Below are 13,851 nucleotides of genomic sequence, written 5' to 3' on the forward strand. Positions count from 1 at the left end.
CGCTTCTCACAAGGACTTAATGAAGTAGGGCTGGCGAGGGTGTCCCACTGAACTCGACATGGCAGGTAGAGACTGATGAAAGAAAATCATTTCTGTCACAGGAAAAATCTCCACAAGCCAATTACTCTATAGAGTATGGCACATTTTACATTTTAAAAAGCCAGTATTCCACCGAAAGCTATAACGGGTAATGGAGGCTGAGGAATGCCTGAGATAGAGAATATACATTAAGCAATTCAATAGGCATTGCATTCTGTTTGCTTTTCCCTATCAGTCCCTCACACACACACATTCGCACAGACAAATTCAAGTCCCCAGATGGGTTGTTGACAAGGAAAAGAGAACAGTCACATCCAGACACAGGCGGCTGAATGTATATTCTGAAATTTGCACTTTTCTCATTATAAAACTGTGTCACTTGAATGAACAAACACCTGCCAAGGTTCCATACTAATACATACTGTCCCTGGATAGATGAAGGGACAGGGAGGTAGAAGGAAGGAGGGGGTCAGTGGAAAGAGGGAAAGAAAAGGGCAGAAGAGAGGCGAAGAAAAAATATAAGGAAGCAGTAAAATGTGCAAACATGACAGGTTAAAAGTGAGTAGTTTGAAAGTCCTGGCTATTATATGGACTCTGTATGTCCATACAATAAACACGTGTCTAGTGTAAAACAAAAAAAAAAAATGTAATTACCATCCATTCACATACACGTTTCCTTTCCTGCCATTTTTAATGGTTCCGCAAAGCAACACAGGAAAACTGCTACAGTATGTATGCAGTCTAATTTGATATGTGCTGGACTCCAGTTGCACACACACTGTGCATGTCACCATATATAAACAATTTGCTGGCATGCTGTGGTCATCTACTGTGATATTTGCAATTTTAGTGAGGCTCACCTAACATATTGATGGAGCACAAAGCCATCAGCTGTGTGTGGTAACAAACTTACTGTAGGGTTACCCTGGTGGAGCTGGACAGAGCTTTGAATACTCAAGCCTTCTGTTCTCTGTGGGAACAAAGGAAAAGTGATTAAATAGATACCTTTTAGTTTCACTGTGGTATCACATTTTTAAAGGTGAATGCTGACTATAATGCAGGTTTGGGTAAGACACTGGTCGGACTGTGCCATAGTCAGATTTGGATACTTAACATGTATTGTGCCATTGCTATTATCCGTGTTCTTAACTAATTATTAAAGTCAGTTTCATAGCAAAACCAGGAGGTGAAAAATGTCCATGACAGGCAGATCATACCTTATGTTTTGAGCTTTAATGGTGAAATGTAAAGATAATGTCAATAAGTGCAATAAAGGCTTCCCAACACACGTTAACAGATTAGAGCCTAAGAGGAAGAGGCGTAAACACCGCTACTCCACCTGTTTATATTAAAATGTTGACCAAAGGTGGTAGATGTCTGTGTGAACTACTGAAGATGCACTATTTAATTGAATCTTTTATTAAGGATCAAAAATTAAAATTGCACAGAACAAACAGAGCATGTGTGCCTCCATACACAGTTTCCCACCCATAATAAAAATGTCACTTCAAATTTTTATTTTTTTTTTAAAGCATCTTGCACCTTCTGTCTGTGCAAGCTTTGCTTTGTCTTAGCTTTCCATTTCTGCACTCTGCGCTTTTCTTCTCAGAGTCTTGGAGCTTTGGTGTTACGGCCGTTTACTGTTATCTGACGTCACGGCTGCATTCATGGGAACCTCAGCATGGATGCTGTTCTCAGCCTGAGGCCATCAGCGGTTGTAATTGGATGTAGAGAGAATCACAAACTTGGGCTCAGTGATCAAAAAAAAAAAATGTGGTTGTATTCCGTCAGTAGTTATTGTGGAATACAAATCTGCCACTCTTTGATGTTGACAACAACACCGTCCTCCACGAACACATTCAGGGCTGTCGGCACTAATGGTCTATAATGGATGGCATGCAGCTGCAGCACCTTCGCAGACAAATAGCAAAGGATGCATTCCTCTTCTCCACTCTCTCTGTCAATATACAAGCTTTCATGTGAAAGACTAGTGGTCGACTGTTTGTTCTACATGCTGTGGAAAAATGTATGTCCTGTGCACTGCTTTTATGTTGTATAAATCATGTATAATTAGTATATAAAATTTGAACCCTAAAGAAAATCCAAATGTTAAAAAATATAAGCTACATTCATTTGGTGTTTCATCCCTTAATTGTATCCGTCTCCATCTGGCGAGCCAGAAGTTGATGTTGTAATGATGTGGTCACATGAGCTTCTGGCCTCTCCTGCTTACCCTAACCCAGTCAGCGCTCTTCTCCCAGCTCTGCCCTCTGAGAGATCTTGCTCTTGGTCTTCCTAGAGCTAAGTAGCTTCTCCCCTGCCCTGATCAGCTGGGTGGATGGTGCTGATGTCCCAATGGGTTTGCAGTTTCATACACATCTCCTGCTCAGAGATATGTGCCAGATCCAGGAGGACCGTCTCTCTTGGGTAAATGACATATTGCAACCTGACAAAGGTGTGGGCCAAGATGCTTTTGTATCCGCAGAGCATGTCTCAATTCCCAAATGTGCAGGTTAGCTGAAGGGAAGGGCCTCAAACTACACTGATAGAAACAGTGAAAACATTTCTCCAGAAGCCAGTTTCACTGCCTTTGTCCTTTGATTGTCATTTGCCTTCTGCGACCCCTGTAACTCTAATCCTTCCCAGTTAGGTATTTAGGTAAGCATTTGGACAATAGCACAACATTTTAGTCTTAATTCAGATAATACTAAAAGTATTAACTCTTTATGAATTAAAGTCGTTGTTATAAACAGCCTTTTCAGGAGGTCATTGGACAAACTAACATCATTTTAAATTATTTTAAATGGTTTGTGTTTAACACTTGTGTTGAAATGCTTTGCAACCAGTGAAAACTTGAAGTCCAGAACCCATGGACGTCAACAAATGTTGTTTCCTCAAATTCACTTACAGGCCTTTAATGCTGCCTGCGTGTATTTTTTTTCTTCAATAACTGAAAAGCATGCTCTGTTGGGCTAAGATCAGATGACTTGGTCTTTGAGGAATATTCCATTTCTATTCTTTGAGAAACTTTTTGGTTTCTCAAAGGTTTAGGTTATTATGGCTGTGCATGGTAAAGTGTATAATGGATAGTGAAGTTTTGGAGTACTTGGCTGAATCTGAGCAGAGAGTATAGCCCTCTGTAAACCTCCAAATGCATCCTGTTTCATCTGTCAGCAGTCAAAACACTAGTGACACTATAACACTTCCACTTGCAGCCATACATGTTCATGCCATAACATTGCCTTCACCGTGTTTGACAGATGAGGTGATATGCCGTCATTCCGCTACAAGTTAATTTTCGTTTCTTCTGTCCTAATCTTTTTAGAACTGTTTTGTTTAGGAAAATTCAAATCTGGCCATTCTGTTCATGTGCGTTACCAGTGATTTTTCTTTTGCTGTAAATCCTCCGCGTGAAAGCATCACTGGATTGTAGACAATGATGTGGCTACCTCAGCCTGAGATCGTTCTTAACTTAGTTAGATCATATGAGTGGGTTTTGGAAACTGTGCAATGATTCATTGTAGCTGTCTTCTGCTGTCTTTCAGAATGTTTAGTGTTGCTGATCAGCCTGCACAATCCTTCTTCTTCTTCTTCTTAAAATGTACCTGATTATTGATCTCTTTGTTTTGGATTTTCAGCCTAATGACAGCCTCTCTCATTTACATAAACATGTGTTTGGACCTCATATTGAGAGTACAAGTGAAAAAAAATAACCTAAGAACAGGCCTGGCCATGACAATGACTTGCCAGTTAGATGTCTCTTTTGATTAATTGTTTTTGGGCACTGGTATAAAAGTGGCTTTAATTCTTAAACAGTGAATTTAGTTTTGTTTACAACCTTTTTTTAAACTTTAATTACTTTAAATTAATTTAAACTTTAATTATTTTATTCTTTAAACTTTTGTTAAACTCCCCTTGATTAAATATGAAAATCTTTATGTCACACGTTGATTATTTGATTTACAGTCCATTGTATTAGTGTACAATGCTAAAATGACAAAAATAAATGGAATCATTGTCCAAAAACATATACACCTTACTACATTTCTAGATAAGACAGACTTTATTTGTAACTTGCTGATCAATTGGTCTGATTATGGAAGTGGGACTGAAATCTAAGGGTATTTTTACTGTTAGCAGTATCCTTAACAGCTATGTTGTGATTTCATGGCTATATATAACAGCTTTCATGTTTCTAAACCCAGCCTGAATCCCCTCCTTCCAGGGGGCTCAGGATGATCCTGCTTTTTGGCATCGAATCTATCCTGATCTTTGCCTGTAACTACTGGAGGAAACTACTGGAGGAACACATGACTGGATTACAAAATCCGGATTATGTATTGAATAATAAGAATCATATAAATTCAGTATTCGAGGAGTATTTAATCGTTTTTCTCCATTCCTTTATCAGGAGGTGATTGACAGGATTTTCCCACTGATTCAATCAAGTTTTGTTACAGCTGAGTCACTTTACAATTAATCACATTTATTATAAATGTAATGTCATCACAGCAAGCCAAATCATTCTCATTACTTTGCTTAAGTAAACCAGCAAATCAGAAAAGTCTAGATGCTTTCCAATGAACTCCTCATGCCCCTCATTCTCTCTCAAATCAAATCTTAGAGTGGGATTTCGAAGAGAGGACAGGATGAAGGTAGAGTTGTATCGCAACAGCAAGCGAGCCAGCTACAGTAAATGTATTTCCTGACATTTGCCTGCTTGTACTTCCTTGCCCAAAGCAAATAAGACAACAGTTGAACTGAAGCATTGTTTAACTTTTACACATTCACAGGTTAGTGGAGCTGCCTGAGTAGACAGAATGAGGTCTTAGGGTGGGTGGAAAGAGAGAAACTGAGAGACTGACAGAAAGATAGATAAACAGAGACAAAGAGCAGTTTTTGTCGGGATTTAATCCATATTTGCCTTATTTTATTTGTTGGGACAAAGTCTATGCATTTGTTTGTGTAGTTTGATGACACGCGACAGGAATCCGACAGGAATCTGTTCAGGAGAGCTTTAACCATCAGCTGAACTGGCAGCGTATTAGACTGAAACTAATTCTGTGGTCTTGCATTAACGGGCATGTGAACTCATACAGACACTCACAGAAACAGCAGTGTACTGTCACTACACTGGAGCCTACAGATATGTCATGTGCTCATATCAACTTGTCATGTCTGCTCAGGCTCTGTACACAACGTGTAGCGATAACCGGTGTTGTGAAGAACGGGAAAGGACAGAACAAATGCAATAATAAATGAGACAGAGCAGCTGTCGTTTAGCCAAACCGATTACAACACTTTCGCCATCGACGGTAGATGTTTAGCCTGGATCCCACAAAGCAAAGCCTTCATGTCTTGGCAGACCAAATGACACAGCATTGCTCACTGACATTTCTCTTTATTTTTCAGCTCTGTGATCACAGCATGCACACATAGAAGCTTCCAAAATAATGCACCTAGAAAGGCTAGAAATGTGCCACTGTCTGACATTTACGAAGGTACAGTTTCCACTACGTATAGATTATTACCTGTGCAACACTGAATGCCTTCTGCTTCACAAAGTTTTAATGAGAATAGAAGATGAGCAAATTTTTCACGAGTACTGTCACGGGAAAAACTACACGTAAATCCCCAAAATTATAATAGTGTACGGTTTGAAAAAAATGTTTTGCAACACATAGATTATTACCATTAGACTTTCCAAAGTTATGAGCAATTATCTGGCCCAGTTCCTCTGTTCTTTGTTACACGTATTCTGAAAATTCCCAGAAGAATTGTTTGGTCCAGGTTCATTTTGGTTCTACATGAAATCTTTTCAATTCAGATTTACAATAACCCCAGTACCGTTGTCTACTGGGCCAGTAGTGTGAGGCAGTACAATTATTTCTTACATCTCATGTTTTCATGCTTGGATGCCCATCAGCAAAAAGAGTAACATATTGATGAACTGTAAAGAGTGCAGCTATCCAGCTTTGCAATAAGACGCCAGCTGAACCAGTTAAATACAAAGAGAGCGCCGGCTTCTTTCAAAGAATTTGAAATGAGGCCTGATCTATATCTTAGCCTTATTAAGGTGCCTATTAAAAATATCTTATTATGTATTACTCCATTAATAAATTCAAGTGACTGGGAAATTACATCCATCCATTTTCTTAACCACTTATATGTTTCAGGATAGCAGGGGAGGGCTTGAGCCTATCCCAGCTATCATAGGTCACCAGTCTATCGCAGGGAAATTGCATCCATCTCTAGTAAAATTACATCTGATGGTCTAGCTGCAGGAATATAACAAGATACAATGTATATTTTTGCCTTGCATTTAAAAGATGTTTCACCTAGTATTGCGTAGTATATAAAAATTAATTAAAGTTTGGATTGGAGTTTGAAGAAAGGCTGAAAAGCTTAACGCTTTATGATGTTATAATTGATGTATTAGATACCTTGGGTATCATTTCTCATAGTTCTGCCAGCCAGACTAAAGTACTCCTCAAACAGACTGTGTAATAGCTTTTACTTTTCAACCCTGTCTAGAGAGGCAACAAAACCCAGAGTGTTTTTTAAAATGATCATAAGATACAAATACGCTTTCAAAAGCTGACATGAAAGAAAATGTAAACATCTGTACAGAAATAGTCATGCTATCTTTCTGTTCTTTCCTTTAATCCAACCATACTAAGTCACACATGCGCACACACTGTACTTGAACAAGGGGAGTTCTGAGTCACTTTCATGGAGATTAAAAGCAAAGTAGCCTTGGCTGCTCATATTAAATAAGGTTTGTAGAAAGGCATTATACTAGCAAAAGGAAGGCTTGACTAAATCTTCCCGACAGCCAAGGCCACAGAAACAGCAGGAAAGAAATTTCTGCACACTTTATAGTTCACACAGCCTTTTTTCTAATTGCAAATTAGTGTGTAGTTTTTCGACTGCTATTTCCAAGGTGTCCACGAATTTTATTTAATTTTTTTTATTTTAGCGCACGCTCCCGTCCTATCATAGACGTGAAGTCTGGTTTGAAGAGCCCTCTTGTATCTTTAAACTCGCCATTCAATCACAGCAAATCTATTTCTACTTGCACATCTTGCCAAATTCTCATTAAGCCTCACTCTCTGCCTTTTATTGCAATATTGATCCCCACTGCATTCGGTTATGTCTTTTGGAAGATTACATTTTCATATAAGTAAATGTCTGCAGTGGTTTACAGCAGTGAAGGCTGTGTGGTATAGTTTAATGCGGTGGTTTGCTGATGCATTCATTTTTAAAACTAATGGAAGAAAATCAATTTCATTGGTACTGATAGATGATTTTACAGAGAAGTTCATCTAGGATATGCATTAATTAATACCGAGAGCAGATGTCGAAACTTTAGGGCTTCTGCTGTCGTGTTTTTTCAGAACAAAGAAAATGTTTAGAACCAAATAACAGGCAAATATTTTTTTCTTGTTTGTTTTTTTTCCACATGAGATGATTCTAGATTGGTTAATCTCTCTCTGCGTGCTTTTTAATCTCTCTTTCTCTCTATCTGTGGATGCAGTTTATTCCCTATATGGACATAAACACTGATGCATTATAAGAACCACCGTTCAAATATTACAGCCTTAAACCCTGTACCTGTCACCGCACTGTAGAAGTCCACAAGTTTCTCCCACAGCTGCTAGTTTACAGTTATTTGAACATTTTTCTAACTATCTGCCTCTGGTTATCTGTGTTTCCAGCTCTAAGGGACAACAGAATCGAGCTTGTGCGTGCAACATCATCAGAGTTGACCATCAGCATCAGTGATGTCACGCTGTCTGATGAAGGCATGTACACCTGTTCTCTCTTCACCATGCCTGTCAGAACGGCCAAAGCTTACCTGACTGTTCTGGGTGAGTACAAGATCCAAAGCAAAAGCAAAAACTCCACCTCAAAGGAAAATTTCATAGATGGACGTTATAGCAGCTATAATGTGTGTAAAATCTGTAGTAAAGTGATCTAAGTACATGTTTTTCCTCTCTCTCATTTGCCATGGCTAAAAAATAATATATATACTTTTTTTTAAACTCTGAACGGTGTTTTAAAAAATAAAAAAATCAGCTTCCAAATGCAACACATACCCTTTACATTTCCTTTTACCTCAAGCAGAAATTGTGCAGCCTTACTGGAGCCTTGCTTTTCTTTTTTGAGGCTATCAGCTTATTGGTTTGCTGTGATGCTATGTTGTTAGAAATAGCCTGTTGCTTATGCCTGCAAATGCAGATAAAAAATAGTGTACACTGTTAGTACCTCCCTCCCCTTAGCAGTGTTTGTGTTGTGATCATGGCCTCACACAAACATTGTCTCATTTCTTGCCACTGGGCTTATTATCTTGCCAATTAGTTTTTGCTAATCTTAATAGATGTGCTTGTGCACTCCAGGATCATTAGCTGGCTCTCTGTGTTAACAAGCATTCTGAGAATTAGACATTAAAGGCTACTGCTCAATAAGAATATGGAGAAAATCATTTTGCAGTTTTGAACAATAGTTAATGGTGCAAGCTAGAAAACAGAGAGGGTGATTTAATAAACACACCAAATAGTCTGGGGATGGCCTGGTTTATCTGCCACTGCTTTGGGACCATAAGCACTGGGGACGAATAAAAGAAAACACTGAAAACGATTTTGGAAAAAAAAAACTGTAATACTACAAATATGCAAGCTTCACATTCAAATGATTTGGTGCTGGAACAAAAATATGTGCTCATCTGTTGCCAGTGTATAAAGCTGATGAGAATGTCATCAAGGATAGTAGTGTTCAACCTTTTACCTCATGGCACTCTAGATGTTACAGATATTTTGAGATAGAGTTCAGCCTACAGGTAAAATAAATGTCTGTAATAAATTTCATAGCAATCCATCCTATAGTAGTTGAGACATTTCTCTAAAAAATGTGAAACTCCTGAAGGTAAAGTAAAAGTAAGAGCTCTGAATAATCAGGAATTCATCCACCAAGGGCCATCAATACTGGCACATTAATGCCTGGTAATCTTTCTTAAGTCTGAGTCATCAAAGTAGCAGGTTTACCAACAGACTATTTCTGGAGCTTAACTATGGGATGCATCGTTAGCTGCTAGCATTGCCGCTAATACGGCTAATGCTGATGCATGACTTGATGTGCTTAGTATTCGATCAGTAATTGAAAGTGTATGCAAATGTTATCAGTAAAGGATATTACCTTTAGCTCTAAATACCTTATGATCGACCTTAATTCTCAAACACTTAAAGGAAATGCATATATATTTATGTGTTGATCAGCATAGTAAGCACTGTAATCACACACCACCACAGAAATTTGTGGAAACAGTGAAATCCAATTTCCCTATTTTCCATGTATCAGAAATTGAGCTCTTTTCTGCGTGTTCAAAACTCAGCTTTATAGAGAGAGGGTGTAAAGCTGTACAGCCTATAGCCACCCAAGGGGAACGTGACTGTACACGATGAACAATGCACTTGATCTGCTTTTATTCAGTCTGGAGGAAAATCCATCAAATACTTTTCTGAGTCAACCCACACGCACTTATTCGCACACCACCGTTCTTAGCTGTTGTGGCACTCTTACTTTAGATACTTCAAAACTAAGCAATTTGCATTAAAAAAAAAAAAACAGGCGCATTAAAAATCACATGTATAATATTAACACATGCTTATCGCTAAATTGTGCCTCTGCCGAGCAGCGGCTGTTGTTGGGATTACGTATGCAGTTTGCGCCTTCAAACAAATGGGAAACATAAAACAGGAGGACCTTTAAACTGTGGCAATAAACCTTACAGGAGGCGGTGAGACGGACAAGGCAAGAGTCAGTCAATGGCATTGACTGACAGAACTTTCAGTCACTCAGCCGGAGGCAGACTTATTGCTCATTGACAGTGGAAGGGCAGACACCACACATTTAAAACACTCATTATGGGAAAGGCCAGTGATTAACATTTTCTGTAAATAGTAATGGCCTTGTCTGCGGTCACAGCCTTGTCACACACAGACATACAAAGCATACTATTTGTCAGCCTACAGTTTTTCCTTTGATTGATGTGATGATATTTGGGGTTTTATGTTTTCACGGGAAGTATTGTAGTGAATAAAAACCACAGGAAAAACTGTGGAATTGTTCTTTGATTGCACATTGATGTGTTTTTATGTATTTTCTAATTCTGTGAGCATCAAAAACAAAATTCCTCTCTGCCTCATTGTATTTGTTTTGCAGCAGAGTCAGTGTTTTATGACCTGGAAAAACCAAAGAAACAAAACTAATGGTGAAAAATTATGTCTCTTATAATTTGGTTTGACCTAGCAGTGAAGCAGGGAATGACCCAGTGGTTAGAAAAAAAAAATCCACCCACCCATGTGCCAGCATGAATCTTCTGTGATGTACCGTCGAGCATGTCGCTGCTTGGTGAATCTCTGTAGTCTGCTCTCTAATCTCCCTGCAGGTGGGAAAGCTAGGGGGGCGGGTGATTTCCAATAAGGCATACTAATATTATTGTTGTATAATGACACCCTGCTGCGCATGAATTAGTTCTGCCATCGCTGTGATCTCCGTTTTCCATCCTTCAGGTGTGCCAGAGAAGCCAGAGATCGATGGCCTGACAAAGCCCGCCATGGAGGGAGACCACATCACTCTGACCTGCATCACCCAGGGCAGCAAGCCCGCCGCTGACCTGCGCTGGTTCAGGAATGAAAAGGAGGTCAAAGGTGTGTAACGTCATACCTGCGTTTACACATGCATCACATCTATGGGTACTGTGGCTAGAAAACATGCCATCATGCAAGCAATTCTAAAAATGCCAATCAGAGTTGGTGAATAAAAAAAAGCACGTTTGCTTTTGTAGTCACCAAAAACAGGCTGATGATTCATTCACTTTTGTTCAAAGATTCTGTTATTTTAAAACATGATCAACTTATTTTATAAAATCTAAAATTTAGGCTGTTCTCTGTAAATTAAAGTAAAACAAAATGTTACTTTTTTATAAATGAAACTATTTTGTTACTTTCTTTGTATTCCGTACCTATTAGCTGTGCTCTAATAGCATCGCTTTCTGTAATTGGTATCTGCTGATTTACTGATATTTTAATACTCCCCAGTTAGCCCCACAGTGATCTCTTTGGAAAACCGTCTCGCTGTGTTGTCAGATACAAAAAATATTGGCTATCACATTTCACAATGGCTCGTGATTGTGCTTTGTGATAAACAAACGGAGCAGAAATGTGGCAGAAAGTACTCATTTGTATTTCACAATGGATTTAAAATTGGTATTTTCTTTTTCATAAAACTATTGCCATAAAACTGCCGCTTTGGATGTCTCTACAGTGTATTCTTGTTCCGAACAAGTTGTTTCTAATAGAGCAGATTCAGCATGTGTCCTCTGGCCTGAGACCGATACATTAACCTCCCTTGTTATTAGAGGGCTGTTCTAAATCTCACTGACTGGACTACATACCTCATTTCCACCCTGCTCCCGCTCTGTTCTACTTGATGAACCGTCCGCTTTGTAATTGAACGAGACAGCGAGAGGGGGAGAGAGAAGGAAGGAGGGGAGAGGAGAGAGAAAACTGATAAAAGAGATTTGGACATGAAATGATGAAATAAAGTTTTTCAGGGAGAGGAGGAACAGATGCAGTTGTGTATCAAATAAAGTATATAACCCAGTTGGACAGACTGTCACAGATCATCACAGCTGAAGAACTCTTACAAAGGTTTCTCTGTTGATTCAGAAGGCAGATTAAAGACAGATATCAAAATGCAAATTGCCCTTTTTCTAATTTAAATGACTGCTGAATTGGATTGAAAATCACACATTGACTTTTTAACTGCCAGAAAACAATGCAAATTTCTAGGAAGACGCTGTCAAAATCTTTGTATAACCCAACAGATCACTGAAACCTAATAAGAATAACAAGCAGGCAGGTGTTACACATTCTGAATACCCAATTAAATGTAGCAGAATAGGCTTTATGAGAAGGATTTGGGATGCGCGAGACAGAAACTCCCCAACATTAATTTCCCTCCTAATACAAAGGATTAATAAACCACATAAAATGTTTTTTTGCCAATGCAAAAGATAATTTTTTGTCTTATTAACTCGGCATTTTAATACTTTTATTTCGGCTGTCGCAGACTAAATTAGTTATATCTGTCATGTCTCTGGCACATATTTCTTCTTGTAACTAAATGGGATGTTTTTTCTTTATGTGTATTTTTTAAAATTACTTTATCAATAGATGCTTCTGCTTCTGCTGAGACACCTTATAAATCACCTGGTAAAGTGCAGAGCATGCTAACTTCTTTAATTATTATAATATTTAACATAAACATTTAAAGTAAAATCACATTCTTTCAATTAATGTTATTGTTGGGTTTTTTTCTTTTTACTCTTTTGTAATTTTACCCACTACACTTAGTATTTCTTTTGTTCCCCTTCCAAAGAACAAGCATATAGCATATAACAGATTACAAACTAATTAGCAGGCTGAGTATTTTTTCCTTGCAGGCTTATTGTGTCTCTACGGGTGATTATTGCTACTCCCAGTGGCCAACTACTGAGAGAAGAGCTCCCTGTAAGGCACTGCTAGCCAGGACATTATGTTCTTTTAATTTACCACAGAAACAGGTAGTCAGTGATATCCTCTGTGGCTTAAAGTAGAGAAAATCTCAAGAGGATATGCTCTCTCATTAAGGTCAGATGCTATAATTTGCTGCTGAACATGGGCAACCGCTGTCTTTATTTCAATGCTTTAATAACTGTATAACAATATATTGTTCGATGTAGTTGTTTCTAAAATGTGCCTCGGAGCCGCCGTTTATAAAGCAGAACCTTGAGACAAAATATAAATGTCAGATTAGAAATTTGTTGTCAGACCCGCATTTGGACTCGTCAAGAATTTCAATCCCAAAGGATGTTTGGCCTACGCTGAATTTACTGAAAAGCTCCCTGAGTTTCTGCCGCTACACCCTTTCCACCCGTGTTTAAGTCCAGACAGCTCAGACTGCTATCTGGCTTTAGGATTTTCTATGGTGCAGACATGCTCTCAGATAAGACTAAATCAATGCTGGTTTTCTACACAGTTTTAAGCAGATATCATGTTTATCTTTCATTTTAATTACTTTGATGATGAGATTGAATCTGTGTCATCACTTTTGTTCGGAAATGCTCAGAACGAGGTCTCTCCTAAAACGAGCTTTGTTAATCTCGCACACTGGATCTGAGCAAAGCGATTTACCAACACCTGAAAAAGTCACCTCTAACCAAACAAATTCATGAATAGTAAATAGAAAACTTTGAAGAGTGCTGGTCTCAAAGGGGAAAAAACATGGATCCCTTATAATAATCTGTCTTCCTTGACAAGTACGTGTCGGTCCATAAAGAACTGTTTCATAAAAAGCTGACAGATTTCAATGTTTTGAAAATGTTATGTTTTGTAAAGATAACATAAAAAGTGTTCCAAGTTAAACTTTTTAGTTTAAACAGCATGGTTGTCTTTTTTTGTTTTCGTTTTTTTAATTAGGTGCCTGCAGTATAGTTGCTTTCTGCAATTTATTTATCAGACATATTCAGGACATGTTTGGTTCAGGGAAAAGCCAGCGCTCAACAATATGATTGACACAAGCACATTTACATATTTAGTTCTGCTTTGTCAATCACTAAAGCATGTCAGCCACTAACTGGACCATTTCTTGTACAAATAAGAAGGTGTGAATGGACCCAGTCGGTCTAACTTGTTATATATGACACCTTGTTATATAAGACACTGAAAGGCTGCTGCCATTCACAAAACATTACAATATATTTATTTCCTT

General features: G+C 38.4%; 1 protein-coding gene across 3 annotated transcripts in view; it reads left to right on the forward strand.

The window, feature by feature from the left end:
* The window catches only part of LOC102303956 (cell adhesion molecule 2), a 215,733-nt gene that overhangs the window by 167,137 nt on the left and 34,745 nt on the right, over positions 1 to 13,851 (forward strand). For all 3 annotated transcript variants that reach the window (XM_014329525.2, XM_014329526.2, XM_014329528.2), the window contains 2 exons: positions 7,758 to 7,910; positions 10,611 to 10,748. In XM_014329525.2, coding sequence (XP_014185011.1) covers positions 7,758 to 7,910; positions 10,611 to 10,748 — 291 coding nt within the window. The remainder of the gene's footprint in view (positions 1 to 7,757; positions 7,911 to 10,610; positions 10,749 to 13,851) is intronic.

The sequence above is a fragment of the Haplochromis burtoni genome, unplaced genomic scaffold (genome assembly GCF_018398535.1).
Source record: "Haplochromis burtoni strain Fernald_Lab_line unplaced genomic scaffold, NCSU_Asbu1 Contig_570, whole genome shotgun sequence".
Taxonomy (NCBI): Eukaryota; Metazoa; Chordata; class Actinopteri; order Cichliformes; family Cichlidae; genus Haplochromis; species Haplochromis burtoni.